This window comes from Cyrtonyx montezumae, unplaced genomic scaffold, assembly GCF_038088225.1.
Source record: "Cyrtonyx montezumae isolate F1298 unplaced genomic scaffold, pur_monq_1.0 scaffold_19, whole genome shotgun sequence".
Classification (NCBI taxonomy): Eukaryota; Metazoa; Chordata; class Aves; order Galliformes; family Odontophoridae; genus Cyrtonyx; species Cyrtonyx montezumae.
In genome coordinates this window covers 9,665,875-9,685,552 of record NW_027071925.1, presented here as the reverse complement: position 1 = coordinate 9,685,552, position 19,678 = coordinate 9,665,875, and the positions used below count along the sequence as shown (strand labels likewise).

The 19,678-nt window shown below is 42.0% G+C and overlaps 1 protein-coding gene across 1 annotated transcript in view; it reads right to left on the bottom strand.

The window, feature by feature from the left end:
- The window catches only part of TMEM94 (transmembrane protein 94), a 42,953-nt gene extending 24,385 nt beyond the window's left edge, over positions 1–18,568 (bottom strand). Inside the window, exons 1-7 of the mRNA XM_065735515.1 lie at positions 18,523–18,568; positions 11,514–11,637; positions 3,712–3,831; positions 2,907–3,034; positions 2,187–2,323; positions 1,537–1,733; positions 344–495 (exon numbers count right to left, since the gene is read on the bottom strand). Coding sequence (XP_065591587.1) covers positions 344–495; positions 1,537–1,733; positions 2,187–2,323; positions 2,907–3,034; positions 3,712–3,831; positions 11,514–11,534 — 755 coding nt within the window. The 5' untranslated portion in view covers positions 11,535–11,637; positions 18,523–18,568. The remainder of the gene's footprint in view (positions 1–343; positions 496–1,536; positions 1,734–2,186; positions 2,324–2,906; positions 3,035–3,711; positions 3,832–11,513; positions 11,638–18,522) is intronic.
- Between the last annotated feature and the right edge of the window lie 1,110 nt (positions 18,569–19,678).

Sequence of the window (19,678 nt, the reverse complement as noted above, 5' to 3'; positions counted from 1 at the left end):
TCAATACCCTCAGTTTCAATCTCAGAGATTTAAAATAATCTCAACAGAGTCACAAATATGCCAACAACTGCATGAAACCTTCCTCCATTGTTCAAATTTACTTGGAAAGAAATGAGCTGAACTATAACAATTAGCATGCCTATGTTTTTAAATATCAGTCTGAACTACCAGCTAAGGAGGGCAAGTGAAGACAAACAATAAGTTAGGTAATACAGAAGATAAAACAAAGCATATTTAGAAATTCCTGGACTGCAATGGTAAAATGACATTTTTTTTCCTGATACAGGACATCAGCAAGGACAAAGAAAAGTTGTGAAGCCACGGTGCACAGCATTTAACCCACCTGACATTATCAATTATTGGAGTCTTCAAGACACGGAACAGACGATACAGCTGAGGGTTCTGAGGCCCCTTTTTCACTTCTCCCCTTGGGGATGGCGGAGGTGAAAAAGGTGGAAACAGATCTCCTGGCTCCAGAACTATGTGCTCATCATCCTAGAAAAAAAAGGTCAGTGAGCCAAAGGCTGCTCATCTGGGGCCTTGGTGGAATCCTGCATCTGGGGACTGAAGGTTTAGTCCAGCAGGATCTCTCCTACCACAAGTGACAATATGCACTTGTCACAGTTCTCTCTCAGCTCTCAAAAATTCATTAAACTGTTGCTTTGAACTTGAAGCAAAACTAAATGCTTGTGGGCCTTTAAGAAGTAACAAAACACGCCTGGTTACTGATTAATATTAGCATTTCATAGAATCATAGAACGACTTGGGATGAAAAAGACCTCAGAGATCATCTAGTTCCAACTCCCGTGCTGTGGGCAGGGTCACCAACCACTAGAGCAGGCTGCCCAGAGCCACATCCAGCCTTGTCTTGAATGCCTTTAGGGATGGGGCATCCACAGCCTCTCTGAGCAACCTGTTCCAGTGCATCACCACCTTCTTAGTGAACAACTTCCTCCTACTATCTAACCTAAATCTCCCCTGTCTTAGTTTAAAATTTGGACTAGAAGTCACTATTAACAACAAAGGTAAGTAAATTTCAGGCTTTGAACTTTTGTTGAGCTTCTTTAAGCAGCAAAATCTTTGCATAGATCTTGTAATTGATTTGTTAACGTAATTTTACTCCAGGTAGTTTATGTTACTTTGTTTATTCTACATCAGTAGTAAGAAGGTCAAAGTAGACAAACTTATTTATCCACATAAAAAGCAGGACAAAGTAGGGGAATTGTATGTCACATCATCCTACTGAACATATTTATTACATTTAAATCAGCATACTACACTTTCCTCTTGACCTGGAAGATGGACGATGGAGCTTTGGTGCTTCAGTATCCCATTAGTGTCTCCACTCTGTTGTGTTTTGGTATTCATAGGGAATACAGAGCTGTTTAACAAAGCACTTTCTTTAGCTGAACTGGAGTTTCAAAGCATTTTAAAGGTCAGAAGAATCAAACACTCCCATAATCCATACTTTGAGATTTAGAGAAAATCCTGGGAAACATATTGTCACAGGCCAGGGAACTAAGACAAGCAAGTTACCTTAATTCCTCTCAGAGAAGCAAATGACTCCTGTCCTGGCCTCAAAGCAATGACATCCCCTTCTACTAATAGGCTTACAGGCAGGTTCACAAGATGACCATCCCTGTATGCCCAATGAAGGGACCAGGATGGGGCATAAGGCATATGGAGATCAGGGTACATGGAGTCTTGCCATTTCACTTCTTTGCCAAGAGTATCTGAAAGCACAGAGCGTGAAGGAATTAAGCGATCAAATTCAGAAGAGTTATCCATCAATTTACATTTCATAGCCCCCACTGACAGATGCTTATGTACAGCAATTTATTTCCTTCTGTTCTACATTGCGGCACAATCCCCCATTTTCCTCTTTCATCATCTGCTGCAAAGCAGATATTTTTATATGAAATTTGGGATTTGAATTCCTCAAAAGCACAAGCGTAACACACACCTATATGGTAACATACCTTTTGGAAACATATGGCCACACCACAGCTCAAATTAACTATTCCACAGAACAGGAAAGGTATAGGACACAGTTCTCACAGCCCGTTTCTGTGCAACACAGGGCAAGGCTAGTAAGCTCAATTAATAACACATGCTCAAGTTTTGGAGAAAAATCCTACGTGGAGGGATCACAAATCCAAATGACAGACAGATGAATGAGGCCTCACCATTTATCTTATCAATGATCATCTGAAGTCTCCTCTCCACCTCTTTGCACTTCAGCCTCTCTTGACGTCCAATCATGAAGAGATCCAAGAGGAGAAGGAGGAAGAGTGCCAGTGCATTAACTATTTCAGCACCTTGGCTTTGCACAGCAAAAACAGAAGAAAGCAGAAAGCAGTTGAGTTTTGAATAAATGAGCAGAATATGCTGCCAGCCAACCACAGAAATAAATGCACATATCTTCAATTGTTTATTCCTACATCCCAAAGACTTGTGTTTAAAAAAGAAAAGCAGAGAAGCCAAAACCATACTTGTTCAAGATAATGCCACCAGGGAAGTTTGAAAAGACCTTTCTCAATTCAAAAACACCCTTACAAATACAGTCAAGTACGTTATGGCTCTTGTGACAGTACAGTAGTTTATCTTACAAGCCACTAACTTCTCTAGTTTCAAAATCCTTCTGATCAATTCTGATGGCTCGGGATTTTTCAAGATCTAGGAAACCATAGAAAGAAAATCTCATTCTCTCCACAAGATACTTGATGGGTCAATTAGAAGTAGAATTAAGTTAGCTGAAGTTTTGTGGAAGGGACAGAATTACCAGTATGAACATACTCATGATTACACAGAATGAGGTACAATTACAATACATGAGCCATACACAGAGACAAAGGATGTAAAATTACCATTTGCTTCAGTCAACCAGTAAATTATTTTTTGCTTACTTTCCCTGTGGCTGGCTCCCAGAGCAGCACAGCAGCAATACCACTGCCAGAAGCATCAGAGATGCGCCAGGCCAGTGGAAACAGGAGCAACGGTTGCCATGGTACAAAAAACTGCTCCTCCATGCCTCCTACAAAAAGAAAGCAGCATACAGCATTCATAAAATACAGAGCTAGGTATTATAAAAAGCAGAGGAAAGATGAAAGCAGCAGTTAACAGACACTCCAAGGTGAACACAACTTTGTAAATCCCCTTAAACAGAGCATCCCAGATCAGTTAAGCAAACACTACAGCCCTAAAGGTTGTTCAGCTGGGAAGTCTTGGTGAGCATTGTTATTTTTAGTCTTGCTTGGAAGAATGAAAAAGACTTTTGTGCCAGGCTACTCCGCTGTCACTACTTAGAAAGAAACACTTTTAAGTAGTGTGAGTAAACAGTAGCACTTTGTATTCAATGCGTGTACCATATAAACAAGGAGAACAAGGGGGGTCTGTTGAGTTCCACACCTCTTTCTCTCCACTTGATATGGATCTCCTGAGTCCACTGCCTCTAGTGCCTCTTGAAGATGTTAGATCCTTTACAGCTGAAGCTAAGCTCCTGTAGAGCAGCAGCGGCCTTGAGAAAAGTGCTGAGAAATACACCCCGAGGTAATTCCTTGCTTTGCTCCCAAAGACTTTGGCAGTTCTATACTTGGAAACTTTGCAGCAGCAGCAGTTAGAGAGGAAATGCAGCTAACTTCCAGTTAATCCTCAACTTTGCACTAAGAGAGGAAAAATGAGCAACCAACCTAGCGCTGTTTGGTGTCTCACCTTCCATGAAGTCACTTTTTTCCGTTCTTTCTGATGTCCCTCCAGCAGTGTTGTCAACTGGTCTCTCAAGATTGTGAGGGCTTTCTTTGTGGTAAGGCCCAAACTTGAGGTCATCTCATCCTGAAGTGCCAGAAAAATGAACTGTTTAGTGCGTTCCTACTTTCTTTTTAGGCTTGTTCCTGGTGGCTGACTGAGCACCCTATTGTGAATCCCTAGCACTCATCACAACCAGTCTGATCATTCATTTCCCTGAAATCATCTCCCATCTTCTAAACTTCAGACTGCTGGATAGAATTAAGAGCATCTAGATAGTCATATACCAAGTCATTTCTGCAAAGCAAGGTTCTAATCAGCAGTGGCTGGGGACAATACTAAGAGAGACTGCACAGCCTCACACACCTGAACTGGCATCGGCTTGTAGAGACATGATTGCTAACATAATTAACAACTAAGCAGAATAATAACAATTCTATGCAAGAGGGGTCCAATTTCTACAACTGCTAATCACAAATTTTTGGTTCTGAACCCTGCTTCTGTGGCTACAAAATCCCCCAGATTTAAGTAGTAGGCCACTCACCAGTTCAGGAGGAGAAGACTCCAGCATCAACAAATCCTTTTACAATAGAAAGCACCAGAGTTTTTAGAGCTGAATTGTGAGAACATACAGTGGAGGCTTGAAGGAAGCATATGCAGTCCAAATCACTACCCCTTCATTATTCAGTAAAAAGGCAACAGCCTGAGAGGATGCAACCAAAAAGAGTGCTATTTGGACAACACTGCCATAATTTGCTGATTATCATGAAAGTAGGGTAAATGCTTGTGTTTCTAGGATAAGAACACAAGTGTTTACCTTCCCTTCAAGTCCAAGATCGCTGAGAGACCACCAGATCATTGAAAGTCAATCAACAAGGAAAAGCAGGCAGGCGGCTGTAGCAAATACCATGGTACTGCTCAATAAAAGCTCCCATTTGTATTTCAAGCTTTAATAGAAATACCTTGGAGGTGACTGTGCATAGAATATCCTGTACATTAGAAAGGCTCAGGTGTATCATGTTGTTTACAGAATACAGACCTACTAAACACAAAGCAGGCAAGAAGTTTTCCCCTCTAGCTTCCACCGGTGTGACATAAATCCCAGCAAATACTGTCCAGGCAGGAGTTGCAGCTTTTTCTGCTGTTGCAGCCACAAACTCTTCCTAGCCCTGTAAATCCACCTTGTTCTCAACCTGCAGCAGCTCTGCTGTTCAGCTATATGCACACATATCCAGCTCTGCAAGTGCATCTCAACTCTGGTTTGCGCTTTTCTTCCTGTTCCATAAATGAGTGTTTCTGTTGATGAACTTCTACGAGAGACTAACCTTGCACTTTAAATACATTTGCTTTGAAGACTCAAACAAAAACTGTCACAGAAGTGTCCAAGAATTGCTGATAGCTGCTCTTTAAAATATCATCTAGCAACCACCCGCACACACATGATTACCAGGTACAAATTGAAAGAGAAAATTCTGGCCACGCAGAGTCTAGCAATGCTGCTTTAGCTGCAGTTTTATAGAAATAAAAATAAACCTGCTTAGTTTTCATTCTCTGTGTTAGTTTTAGGAATAGAGGAAGCAGTTCTGTATTGTTTTGGAAGGAGCCCAGGTAACATCAGCACAGGACTAAACATAGGAGTCTCCTGAAGACTCCCAGAGGAGAAGATGGCAGGCAGCAAGCTGGCAACGGACGTGCCATAGCACCATGGGAATACTGCAAGCAGGAGTGCCTGACAGTAACACAGAGTGAGCAAGTGCCAACCAGGTTATCTCTCTCTCCTGACTGCTGGCTGACTGGGGCACAGTAAAGCACTCACAAAAACATTTACCTTTTCTTTCCAACATAGAGAAAGAAGACACATAAATAAGATGCAAACTAAAACGTAGCAATAATCCGCATTTTAGCAAGGGAATGGCTTGTTGTTGGAGGGATTGGGAAAAGAAGCCTTGCTTTAAATTGCAGATTTAACTGCAGGACCAGCAGGAAGGGCCGAAGATGAATTTAGCTGCTGACTCCTGCTTTGCTAACCCTCTGGATGTCCTGGGCGCTGCGTGGGCACAGCACAGGGTCCACAGGGAAGCTGCCAAATAACAAATGCAGGCCTTGCCTGCCTCAGAGAAAAACTATTTCCTTTCCCTTCCTCATGATTTCAGGTTCCATGTAGGAAAATACTGTTTATCTTCTGAATTTTCTCCTACAACGACAAGTTGTTCCTGAGCATGACTACCTGGTCATGTCTGATTCCTGCATAAAATTTTATTATCCTGAAGTCCTCTTACTTTAATGCACCCATTATACATCCACAGTAGCATATTTATTTGTTGTATCAGTATGCACTAATATATGCTGCTGTACAACATGCCAAACATTTGTTAAGCAATACTGGGGCACAAATATATGCTTTGCATTATAAAATTCACCGTTCCCACTGCTTCTACAGGCATGTATGTTGATTCAACCTTACACAATGGTAAACATGTTTTACCCTCCGTGGATTTGGTCTCTTGCAGAATAAAGGCTTCTCACCAAGATTACTGTGAATTTCAACATAACTGACTTTAAAAAAGGCTGTTTAAACAAATAAGTAAATAGAAAACAGAAGATTAGCTAGATGGTTCTGTTTTCATAGATCGCAGTACCACCTCTTTGATTCAGAGTGGTATGGAAAGCCTCTTCTAGGAAGCTGTCAGATTCTTTCCTTCTCTACAGGATGCATACCCTAAGCCTCTTTTTCAACACTTCAACTCAACTGCTTCTGAGAGTTCAACAGCTGAAGGCAGGAAACTGGGCAAGAGAATCTTCTTCCTTTTTCTGAGCTATTTTGTATCACTCTAGCAGAAACAAGAAGGCAGTTTTTAGTGTAACAGTAGTATTTTTCATGCTATTAATCTAATTTATCGATTACATCTAATGAAATATAAGTGTGATTTACAGCTTCAAAAACACATAAAAAGGAACAACTTCACCAAATATATTTGCATAATGTAAAGTCAGATTCTTGCTTAGGAAGGGGCACAATATGACCCACAGTGCAGCTTTTTTTGGTCCCATCAGAGGATAGCAGACCATTCACACAAAAGCATGCAATTTCTTGGGGCAACATTTCTTACAGCAAGCTAGTGCTAGACAGTGATTTATTTTTGTTCTAAAGTAAATCAAACCTCATTATACTATATCTCTGTCCAAGTGCAGCTGCTGAGTTAGTGCTCAGGCTATCTGAAATAACCTTCTATAGCATGATAGAGATGTAGCTAGCAAAGCTAGGGAATAGGCCACTCTAGGCAAAGGTTTCCCTACGACTACCTACATCCTTGGTCTCGGTTATGTTTTTTGTCTTTCTTGGTGCTCACGCGGCTACTTTTAAAAAGAGGTCTGTCCTGACTCTGCAAGTGTGCTTGCCAAATGATTCAAAACATGTAAGGCCTCTACAACTCTTCACTGAGAATCTGGTCTGTCAGTAACAGATGGATTCTGCTTCTGCCTCAGATTTCTGCGTGACAGTATGAAAATCGAGAGCTCCTTTGTGTTTTAGTTTCTTGTCTCTACAATGGGACTACTAACTCCCTACCAACCATACACATGTGAAACTATAATATTCACCAACTCATCTGAACACTACTGGAAAACATGGAGAAAAGAAATGTATGTTGATATTTGCATGATTCAGGCAGCTCCACCAAGCACATCACAGCTCTGTGGGAACCACTGTCTTAAGAACTGCACATACAATGAAAGGTACCAGAAGGTACAAATAAACACAGATATTAAACCTTGTTTAAATGCCACCTAAGAAGAGCCTGGCAGCCACAACTTAACTTCTGGTGGTCCCAAATCAAATAAAGTTTTCAGCACAGCAGTGCCCAGATTAATGGACAGAGAATAGTCAATAACTGTCTCCTTCCTTCATCTGCAGCAGCACTATGAAAGGCAGACCAGAACCCCCCCATCCCAGGACAAAAGAGCCCCAGCAGCATGGAAACCGGGTGTCTGCGAGGCTCCAGTGGGGAAGTTGCCTTCAAAGCTCCCTGCTGCTCATCACTAACAGCCTGTAGCCTTACACTGCAAAGAAACAGAGCAGCAGGAGCAATGATCTCTCTTATGTGGCCAGAGCAGTACTAATCAGCTGCCTGAATCACCACTACATTTTGTTTGGAACAGAGTCCATTTCATACCACTCAGTGACACTCACATTTTATGTCCTCTGTGAAGCACAGAGCAAAATGCCAACAGGCACCATCAACCTTTCTAAATCAGTAATCCAAAGCTCAATGCCTTCTCTCTCTCAGCTAGTAGCAGCTCAGCAGCAGAACTGTTTTGAATTGTACCGTTGCTTGTCTGTCTCTTCAGTCCTGTTTGCAGCAGCACAACCCCAGCCATAGTTACCCGCTCCACCAGGCTGCTGGCAGGATGAGGCAGTGTTTATACAGTGCTTTGAAGCTCACCTGTACTATGTGATTAATTTATCCAATTACAGTATTCCTCCAAGGTCAGAGACCAGTTAGGGCTCTGTATTTATTCAGGTTTTGATACACAGTATGGTGCTTTATGCCAATGCAGAGCTTATTCCAGAGGATGTTAATCTCTTCTATGAGACAAGTAATGCTCAGAAATCCACAGAATTTGAGCAATTCTTTCATCTTCCCATTAGTTTCCTTCCCATCCCCATTTCTTTATCTGAAGATTCTGGGGACTAAAAGTACTAAGCAGCCTGGCAGGTACATCACAAAACATCTTCAAAAGGAGTATGGATGTTCAACAGCCACAGATCAGAGCACATAGAATAAACAAATTTAAGTCAAAAACCAGAGAGTTAGCAAAGCAGAAGTCATCAACTAAATCTCTGGCCCTTCCTGCGGGTCCTACAGTTAAATCTGCAATTTAAAACAAGGCTTCTTTTCCCAATCCTTCCAACAACAAGCCATTCCCTTGCTAAAAATCTCCACTGCTTCAAGTCCTGCTGTGGCCTCTTTCCTCAAAACTTCCAAGCTCTTCATGCAGAGCTTATTTATATCAGCTTTTCACATCAGGCAAGACGCAAGTTGGGGAGGGAGAGGGGAAAAGCCGTTAAGAGAGAGAAACTTACTTTGCGGCATTTGCCTTGGTGGGTGATCCAGAGATCAGACTGCTTAAAGAGCATCTGGCCCACGCTCCTGCACCACTTACACAGCAACTTGCACTGCTGCCGCTCTCCAAAAATGAGAGAGCAGAAGAGAGAGAGCAAGACTGCGCACAGCCCAGCACTGCAGAGAATGAGACAGAAGCAGCAGAGTGAAGCACCAGTCTGCTGATTAATTCAGCCTGTTTCCAGTCACACTGCGGATCCAGCAAGGAGGCGGTGGATGGGGGTGGCAGATGAGGGAGAGAAAGGAAAAAAGGCAGAGACAGAAGGAAGTTTGCCCAGGATAGTCCCAGAATGGTCCATTCATCAGATGGAGTCGATTTGGCCAGAATCCCTGGATTCCCCGATTTTAGAGATTCATATGCACATAGTAAGGGTTGATGCTGACAGACAGGGGTATGTGGAAAAGCAGTTGGAAAATTAAACTGGACAAAATGCTGTGAAATATACTATGAAGGAAACAACACCTAAGCAGACAAGGAAGAAAATGTAAGAGACAGAGAGCCCCAGGAATGCTAACTTCCCTATGTAACTCTAGAAGAATCATCCAGGGGACTCCATAGCTTTGAATTCAAGCTCAACTTAAAAATAAATAGGATGGCTACAGGTCCAGTCTTAGGCGTTCCTACCCCCTTTTCCTGTTGACAGAGTGTGTTAGGTTCAGCTGGGATGGAACTGTTAGAGTCCTGGCTGAAACTTAGACATAAGAGAAAAAAAACAAATGCCCCCCTCAGCATTCATGCATCCTGAACCACCCTATCCAAACCAAAAGGTGCACAAAGATTCTTCATAGCCATACACCATGCCTGGGGGCTCACCGCTTACTGCCAGCTGTACAGTACCACAGAGAGGGCAAAGAATTAGTTCAGACGGGGAAGGGCTCAGTGCAATGACAGTAACGCAAAAAAAAGGCCTCTGGAGGCAAGGAAGGAATTAACTTTCTCTCAGCTTCATGTGTAAAACAAAACAAAAAGGAATGATTCCTTTTCACTGTTGGAGGTAAACATCTTTATAAGAGGGTTTTTATATAGCTCCTGCTTCAGTGCTGTCCTGATTCTGTCTGAGCTACCCAGCTTTGCAAAGCAATCATTACACCAGTTACTTTCCTTCCACATAGAAAAGGGTGAAGAACTGGAACCATATCAATATCTTGCCAAAGATTATAGCTAATCTGTGGAAAATGGAACAGGCATGTACTGCAAAGACTTCCAGCCTCAACATATCATGCAGCTTTGGAGACCACATACAGGTGAAGACCACATACCAGCCTTCAACAAAATTTTTACTTCCTTTCCTTACCTGAGAATCAGATACCTAAATAGGCATAGCTTGTATTCTCTGCTTAAAGCCAGAAATGCAGTGACTAGAGGTCTCAATATTGATAACAGATGCACCGTGGGATAGATCTAAAACAATTTCTGAAAGACTGAGCTATCACTTTTGTGTCAGCACTGAGTTACACTTTGGTATCTAATCTCACAAAGCTCTTAAATCTTCAAAGGAAGCAGCCATTGCTTTTAATGTCACTTCATTAGAAAGCAGGAGGAGAAAGAAGGAAAAAGACATCCTTCATACTTCTGTAGAGCATTTTGTTTCCTAGACAACAATTCTAAATTGCAGAGAAGAACAAAATGTCCTAATGGTACGTTTTTTTCTCATGTCCTCTTTTAAGAAACTATATCCACCTACTCAATTTGTCACAAACAAAAAAAAGTAAGGAGAAAAAAAAAGGACAGTACTGGGCAAATCCTCACATAACATATGTATCAGCCCCTTTTTAACTTAGTGCTAGTTGAGCTGTTTTTTGTGGCTCAGTGTCTTCTAAGGATTTAAATGAATGTGAATAAAGAAACTTGTCACTGATAGAGCAATATTAGGGCTTCTTCAAGGCCTTTGACATGGTCCTGCACCACATCCATATCTCTAAATTAGAGAGATATGGATTTGAAGGGTGAACTATTTGGTGGATAAGGAATTGGTTGGATGGTCTTTGACAGAGGGCTGTCGTAAATGGTTCTATGTCCAGGGAGAGACCAGTGATGAGTGGTGTCCCTCAGGAGTCTATTTTGAGACTGGTACTCTTTAACGTCTTTATCAATGATATAGATGATGGGATTCACTCTTGTCAAGTGTCAAGTGGATGATCTTGTAGGTCTCTTCCAAACTTGGTGATTCTATGATTCTATGAAATCCATCAAATACAAATTAATTTCCCAAGCTCATCACTTTGGTTAACTGATTTTTCCTAAAACAAAACTGAACAGCCATTAAATTCCACAGCTGACTTGTGAGCACATGAAGAAACTATAACGCTGTATCTTGAAAACCCCACTCACAGGTCTGTTCACCACTTTGAAGATACCTAGATCTCACCACACTGAATGTCGGTCAACAGGATGAAACACGGGAGGTAACTAATACAGAAGAGCACTCTGTGATCTCTGGACAACCTAGCGGTAGACCTTTCCTACTGAAACAAGTGAGTTCATCTTGATGAGTGAAAAGGTGACACAAGTCTCAATTTTTGTATTAACCATGGATCATATTATCATATAACAATGCCAACTGGTCAGTCTTGACTCAAAATAATGAAAGACAATGAAAAGGACCTGACACTTAGGTTAGGCATGATCCTTATCCGGAAACCTACCTGACACTTCTCCTTGTCCATGGCTACACAATTCTGTGATCATGTCCAACAAAAGTGGACTGCTTCTCAGGGGAGAATGTCTCCTAGGCAGAGATGAGCTTGGTTATACTTATCACATCACCATCTGCGGAAACAGAAGGGGAAGCAGTTAATTTCCCAGTATCACTGCCTTTAGAAAAAGAAAGCGACAGAAGTCACATAATTCAAATTGTTCTTTAAAAGGAAAACTGAGGAGCAGAAAGTAATTCCAACAGTAGAGCATCTCCCTCTTTACTCAGGATTGATTCCACTAGCTCAACTCCCCCAAGAACTTGAAGCAGGAGATGAATTAAGTTCCCTGTACCTTAGGGTAAGAGTATTACTGAAGCCCTGACAGACTTACAGGCAAGCCTCCAGAAAAAGCTGACAAGACTCTGAATTCAACCAGGTGTTGGAGCAAGCTGCTACCCATGAATATGTGTCTTGCTTTTCTTATCTACTGGCAGCTTTGTCCAGCTAATCTCTAATGAAGCCTGTAGTAATGACATTTGCAGAAAAACAGTCCCAGTTTTTGACAGAGCTATGCTGCTAGGCACTAGACCATTTTTATTTTATTTTTTTTATGTAATAGCTCTTGTTTCTATTTTTTAATATCTCTCAAACTTGGGGCTTGGACATACACTTTTGATAAATCCAAGCAAACAAGGAAGTAGCTAGCTCTGCAAATAAATCCACACCATACACACACTTCCTAGATATAAGAGGACTAGCTTTTGCCAACTGGGCTTTACTACTCCTTTACTATACTCTCTTCTTCCAAGGATTCTGGAGATGTTATCCTTGTGATAGCTGCCTACAGCACTACTGTACTGCTGTGCTACAGCACCCAAGCACAAATACAGGCTGGGCAAAGAATAGCTTGAGAGCAGCCGTGAGGAGAAGGACGTGGGAGTGTCATTCAAGGAAAGATTTAACATAAGCCAACAATGTGCACATGCAGTCCAGAAGGCCAACCTGAGTTGCATCAAGCATAACCAGCAGGTCAAGGGAGGTGACTGCCCCTCTACTCTGCTCTTGTGAGACTTTACCTGGAGTACTACACCTAGTTCTGGGCCCCCAACACAGGAAGTATATTGAGCTGTTGGAGCAAGTCCAGAGAAGGGCCAAGAAGATGACCACAGGGCTGGAGAACCTCCCCTACAGGAACAAGCTGAGTGAGTTGGGCTCTTCAGCCTGACGAGAAGGATCTGGGGAGACTTTATAGTAGCCTCCCAGCACCTGAAGGGGGCCTACAGGAAAACTCAGGAGGGACTTTTTATAAAGGTATGTAGCAACAGGAAAATGGAAAATGGCTTTAAACTGAAAGAAGGTAGGTTTAGACCAGATACTAGGAAGAAATTCTTTACTGTGAGGGTGGTGAAACACTGGAACAGAATGTCTCGCCAGAGATTGTCCAGAGATGTTGTGGAAGTGTTAAAAAAAAACTCCAGACTGGATGGGGCTTTGAGCAACCTGGTCTAGCGGGAGGTGTCCCTGCCTACCAAAGGGGGGTTAGAATGAGATGATCTTAAGGGTCCCTTCAACCCATCCATCATGACCCTATGATACTCTATCAATACTCTGGCGCTACATAATTTCAAGGAAAATAAAAGGCATCCAAAGCTTACTCAGAAAGCCACTACTGCCACATTGATATAAATATCCTCACTTGCAAGCTAGTACTGCTCCTTCATTCTGGGAAACAGAAGTATTCAGTATTCTGTTAATCAAAGAACTGCTTGCAGTACAGCAACCAACACCAGCAAGTGCAGTTTTCTGTCTGATGTCTGCCCCAAGTCTGGATTCTGCTCTGTTCTGGACTCTTGTAAATATGCACACATCAAGGGAATAGAGCTATTTTCAGATACACTGTATCCCAGCCAGGTCAATCATCTGCTGCAAGGTGATGATCAGAGAAAGTTACTGGACTAAGGCTGACAAAGGGCGCTGGGACTTGGGAGGAGGAAAACACAACTTTGCACGTTTGCACACAGCGCTTAGAGCATCAGTATCTCACCTTTAACTTAAGTGTCATTTCAAAGGCAAGGCAAGAGGAGATGATTTTAAGATTGAGAAGATGGCCACTAACAATGAGGGCTAAGAAATAAATCCATGATTCTTCTCTTTACCCCACTCCCAACAGAAGATTCATTAGTAGATCTGCTAAGTGGTTTATGTACCTTGTCCTCACTCATTCAAACAAAAATTACGTGCCTGTATTTATCTCTGGATCTGCACTTCAAAATCATAATTATCAGTGACATGACCAGATAACTGGAAAGCCACAGTCACAAAAGCAGAGCAAGAAAAAACATCTTCAACTGTTTGTTCTTCAGAATCTCTATCACTAGCAGTGCAAGGGGCCATGCAGGAAGACAGTTGGACAGCAGGCAGGATTTGCTGCACTGCAGCAAATTACATTCTGATTTAGGCATCAAACTGAAATGTGATCTTGAATGCAAATCACACCATTCGTTAAAGTTCAAGTCACAACATTTGCACGCTTAGGATTACTGCCCTGAAGTTCTTCAGTGCTAGGAAGCAGCATACAAAGCACAAGTGTTAAAAAAGGAACGACTAATTGGAAAAATAATTCTTATCTAAATAAAATCAAAACCTGTCAAAATGAACAATGTACTAAGAGCCTGTAAAAGTAATCAGAGCAATGCATGCAACATTGCTTCATCATCATATGAGCTCAGGGCTTCTCCAAAATTAGCTTCAGATCAAGTGCTACTGAAAGAGAAGAAAAACCAGAGTGAGAAATAGTCTTTCATGAATTTCTGCGCTAGGATTGGTATTGTAGCCATGTAAAATGTAATTTGCAAGCTTTCTTTCAAATACACACTTTATCAAAACAAATATTCTCCAAGATTATTTGCAAGAATTACACCATAGCAACTAAAACCTCATATGCATCACAGAGGTCTTGCGAACACTCAGAGAATGGCTTCACACAATGAGGAGCTGAAGCAGTTTATGAACTCTGCAGGCAATGTACAGTGTACAAATGTACAGAGATGTGCATTCATTCACTTCAACCCTCCCCTGTAGATATATGGGAAAAAAAACCCCACATTTGAAAAGTCACAAATCTTTAGGGATAAAAGGAAATCAACTTAATTTTCCAAAAGCATTCCATCACTGATTCACTACAATAGACCATACAATATGATGGGGAATCTCAACATGTCTTGCTATCAAAAGTGAATTCTCCAATAACAGAATTCCAATCCATCATCAAGAATAGAAACAAGGGGGAACATACAGTAAACAAAAAAAGCATCTGCCTTAGAAAACATGGCTTAGATAGAGCTCACTGTTTTGATATCAGCAGAAACATACAGTCTTCCTACTCATAACGAGTTGATGTCTGTCTGCTAATTTGCAACATGCGCACATTTGCTGATAAATGGGTTGTCAAAGATGCAAAAAGTGACAGTGTCAGTTGATTTGAGACCTACCGGGAGCACAGAAGGGAGCTGGCAGCTACACTTTCTGGCTTTGGTATCGACTTGCAAAAAAAAAAACTTTTCAAAATTTAGACCGAGCTAAACATTCTCTGCCTCGATAACCTTATATTACTGATAAGGATATACATATATCTTCTTCATTAAGAAACTGTGAAGTAAATGTATTAGTACTTGTACAGGGAGATCCTCTGAATTGGTGTTGTATATGTGCTAAGTATTAACTCAGTAGTGGCCAAATGTCTCATGTGCATGGCTGTGAAGAATCAGAAGTCTATTTTGTACAGGCTTCACTCCCCTTGCAAAGTGACAGGAATTAGAGAGAGATCTATTCTACCATGAATCAGGAACAGGATTAGACCTGAGATTAACTTTAAAATCCGTCTTCCAATTGGAAGTGTGCTTTTTGGGAGATGGTACTTGCTGAGAATTAAAAAAAAATAAAAAATCTCTGACTCCCTCCTTCTTTCTTCAGCACAGAACTTATACAGAGTTGTTCCAAAGGTGTCTTAAAGCAAGAGCTGAGCAACAAGGAAGGAATAGGGAAGTAAGAAATAGCTTTGGCATACCAGTCTTCATCTCAAGTAAATAGTTCTCAGTCAAAGTATCGATTTACTTGAAAGATAAAGATTGGTAAAACAAGATGCTACACAACTGAAAGAACACCTTTTTTCTTTTTTTCTCTTGTGACTTGATAAGCAATTGACAGATCTGATCAACAGAATGATCAAAGTAGTTTAGTCTACCTTGCTCTTTCCACAGTAGCTGATGCCATCCCAAATTAAGGTTCAATATATCAGAAAGATCTTCATGATCTTCATTTTTCTTTCTTGGGAAAAATGAATTTTAAAGAGTTTTTTAGGTATTAAAGGATTTCTTTATCTTTTCTGCTTCAGATAGTCTAAGCCTGTGATATGTATTTAGTCTGATTAAACATGAAAAATGAAAAAAAAAAAGTTGTAAGGGCCTCTCCAGCTTCTGCAGAGCGATGACACATCATTTGCTTTGTGGTACAGTATCTTAAATGACAACTAGAACATTTTACAGCCAATCTATAAAGAACTCACTGCAAAACTGATAGCCATCATTCATCATCATGACAATGGTTACTATGGTAACCAGGCTTTTATAACAACCTCATTGAAAAAAATACTTTAACTCCTGAAAACCACAAAAAGACAGCAGCCCAAAATAAAATTAAAAAGACCATGCTCTATTTACAGGATCTTCTAGCAAATCATTTTTGCCAACGTACACTTAGAGAAAAGCATAGCTTTTTTCCCCTTAATTTCACTTTATAAATAAGATCGTATAACTGCTTTAGGAAATCTAGGTAATGAAAGGTCTTACACCAGCATTTGTCATTTGGAGCTATTTAACAGTAGGGGAATTTTTACAGGTCATAACTTGAACTGGTGATTGAGCACCTGTTTAAGGGATGTAGCTGCCTTAGAGAGCATAGGCAATGTGCACCTGTGCTTCCCATGTGACCAGAAGGGCTGGACCCACAGTGGAGCCACCCTGGGCTAATATAAGGGCCAACCACAAGGGAATGCATGTTTTGAACTAGGTTCTGTCCTGTGAAAAAATGCTGCGTGGTTTTAGAGCTCCTCACCAACTGAGTGAGTTCCGTTCTTCTTTCTGTATATGACTATTGGCCTAAATAAAATGTTAACAAACATCCTAGTGATAAGAATATTTTCTGAGAGTTCCCCCAAAACAGGCTCAGCACCTGAAATTAATTAGAAAGTTAAATGCATGTATTTGTTCAAACAAAGTATGACTCTTAAGTGGAAAATGCACTGTTCCGTTCCATAGACTTGATATTTTGCTATTTTCATAAGTTCCATTAAAATCTTATGATGAATAACTTTGTTTAGAAACATGGTAGTAAGCTAACTTGTTTCTCTGTGAATAGAGAACAAAAGAATTCTGTACAGCTCCTAGCAACTTTTTATAGGTTCATAGGTTCATTAGGTTGGAAAGGATTTACAAGATCATCTAGTCCAACCATCCTCCTATCACTATCCCTACCCACTGAACTACTAAATCAAATCCCTTAGCACCTCATCTAAACTTTTTTTCCACATCTAAATTTTTTTTCCCCATTGCTCACCTAAAAGTATTCTGGATAGAGATCCAAAGTACTCTATGTAGTGTACAAGTGCTCCACATATAATTACAGGTGTTAAAAGTCTCAATGCTACACAGCAAACCCTATGTCCTACAGGTAGGATGGTGCTGCCCATCCCCTAGGTAGGATTCTCTTTTTGGACAACCCTACCAAAGGGCCAATCCCCCATAGCTCCTAGCAAACTTCACCAGTCATGGGAGTATTTAAGTACCTACTTCAAGGGTAGCTCTGATTTGAGCAGCTTGAGCTTAGCAGTGCTTGCTGTGTCTCCTAGCAGCTAGTCTAATGTGAATGTATCTGAAATAGAGCTAACCTCCAAGAAATACGAATTTAAACAGTTAAAGTTGTAATGTGAAGATTAGAGGGAGAAGTTTGGTTTTTGTGGTTCCACTTGCTGTGCCAACGTTTGTTTCTGTGACCTAGGCTAAAGCTACTAATATTTTAATCTTCTCATCAGATAAAGTGTTGGCAATACACTTATTTAAAAGGGTCAGCTTAAGAATATTATGCGTTGATGTGCTTGAGTGGAAAATTACAAAGAAATAAAAAGCATTAAGAACACAAGATGCCTGTATAAAACCAGCAGCATGTATGCACTTATGCATGCCTGTATCAAGCAGACTTCTTAAAAAATGACTCTCGTTCTTTCTAGGTTATTTAAATTCTGCTCTATTTTAACAAGATGAGCTGCTAAGTTTTTTTACATTATAACTTCTGTTTTTAAGGAACTGGAAATATAGATGTACTGTATTATTGTACCTTCTCGTACATTCCTTATTTCTGTAACTGCTGTAAGGAATAACAGGATTGTAGGTAACTGTGCCATAGGGGCTTCCTCTGTTTTGACACGGGGAGAGAAAAAGCTGTGTATTATTTGGAAATGCTTCAGGAGGATGGATGGATAAGCCGGTTTTGTGTGCTGCTAGTCTAGTAACTTTAAGTGCTGATAAGACTCAGGAAGTTTTCAGGTACGAGCCTGACTAGAATATGTGAGCCCTGCTAGGGAGCAGCGGATGCCTACCTGATCCCCCTGAGATGAGGGGTGAGCGCTTAGGCGTTTCCCTCCAGGAGGGTGGGCCTGGTCCCCGCCCCACCTGAGAGAGGAATACCAACCCAAGTGTGCCTTAAAACAACTACCACATGTCGGAGCTTTCTGCAATTTGCTTGCTGCTTTCTCTCTCACCTCCTCCATAAGCCGCTAAGTAACAATCCGCTGAAGGGAACGGCGCTGCACGGGAGCTCGCGGCCCAGGGGATGGGGAGGGCTGTTCTCAGGCCTCCCGGCAGGGCCGGAGCCGAAGGGAATCCCAATTGTGGTAGCGCGGGCCCTCCCGGGCCCGCTTCACAGCAGGACGGAACCCAGCCGCCGCCGCTCGGCCTGTACTCACCAGCCGCACCGGGCCGTTTCAGCGGGGAAGCCTCCCGCTCGCCTGGCCACCCCCCGAGCCGCCGGGGCCGCCATCAGGGTCACTGGCAAAGCGGGACGCCACGGCGCTGGGAACCTGTGGGGGCGTTTCGGAGCTTTCTCAAGAAGCGGGTATCTGGTTGGTGGGATCTCGCGCTGCCGCCGTATGTCGTTCGCTGATTGGTGGGATCAGAGTAGCGCGCGAAGCCAAGAGGACGCTCGGGTGGCAGGTCGCCCTGAGCGGAAGCTGCGCTCTGAGGAGCGGTGGCTCGCTGCCAAGCGCGCGGTTTCCTGAGCGGAGCGAGGACCCGTCTGTCTTCGTGAGTGTCAGAGGGAGGGTACAGAACATCTACTGGAAAGTTGCTTTTGCTGTAGGGCGACTGACCGAATGGAAGTGTCGATGGAGCCGTGAGGTGGATGTGGACGCGCTGGAAGCCGTGGGGCAGTGAGCACACAGGGGTGTGGAGCCTGTAATCTGAGGAGAAATCTGATGCGCTGAGCAATCTGGAAAGGAAATCGGGTGTCAGGCAGAGGCGGCTCATTCTGTCTGCTTGCAGAGGTTTGGGCTCTGCCTTCTGAATTCACAGTGAAGTAACTAAGCTGGAAAGCTTTTACATTCAGTCTGTATTCTCTTCCTGCGTTCAGTGCTCACGTATCCCAGGTTGTGATGCGTGCTTTCTCCATGTGAGATTTTTCTTCACAGAAGTGACGTTCACTGATGTGCTGAAGTACAGGTGCCAAACTCTGGTGAAATTCTTTGTACTTTTACAGTAATAAGCTACATAAAGAGCTCTGCACTGTTCTCCCTGTAATTGAGTTTTGGGTGAGAAAGTGGGATTGTAGGAGTGTGCTCTCTGCTCTGCAGCTTTAAGTACAGTATGAATCTCAGTGAGGAGAATGATTGTGGAACTCTGGGCTTTCCTGAGCTTCTGGTTACTCAGAACTATCTCCTAGTGTTGGAAAAGAAAAAATGGAACTTCAGTACACTTGAGTGACACTGTATGTATTTATAGTTCCGTAAAGGGAAATAATGGCAGATCTGGGGAATTTTTTGCTGTAGTTTACATGCAGCATGGGGAAGGGGATAAATGATTTACCGGAGTTATAGTAACATGAGATCATGAGTTGGGCTTAGTGCT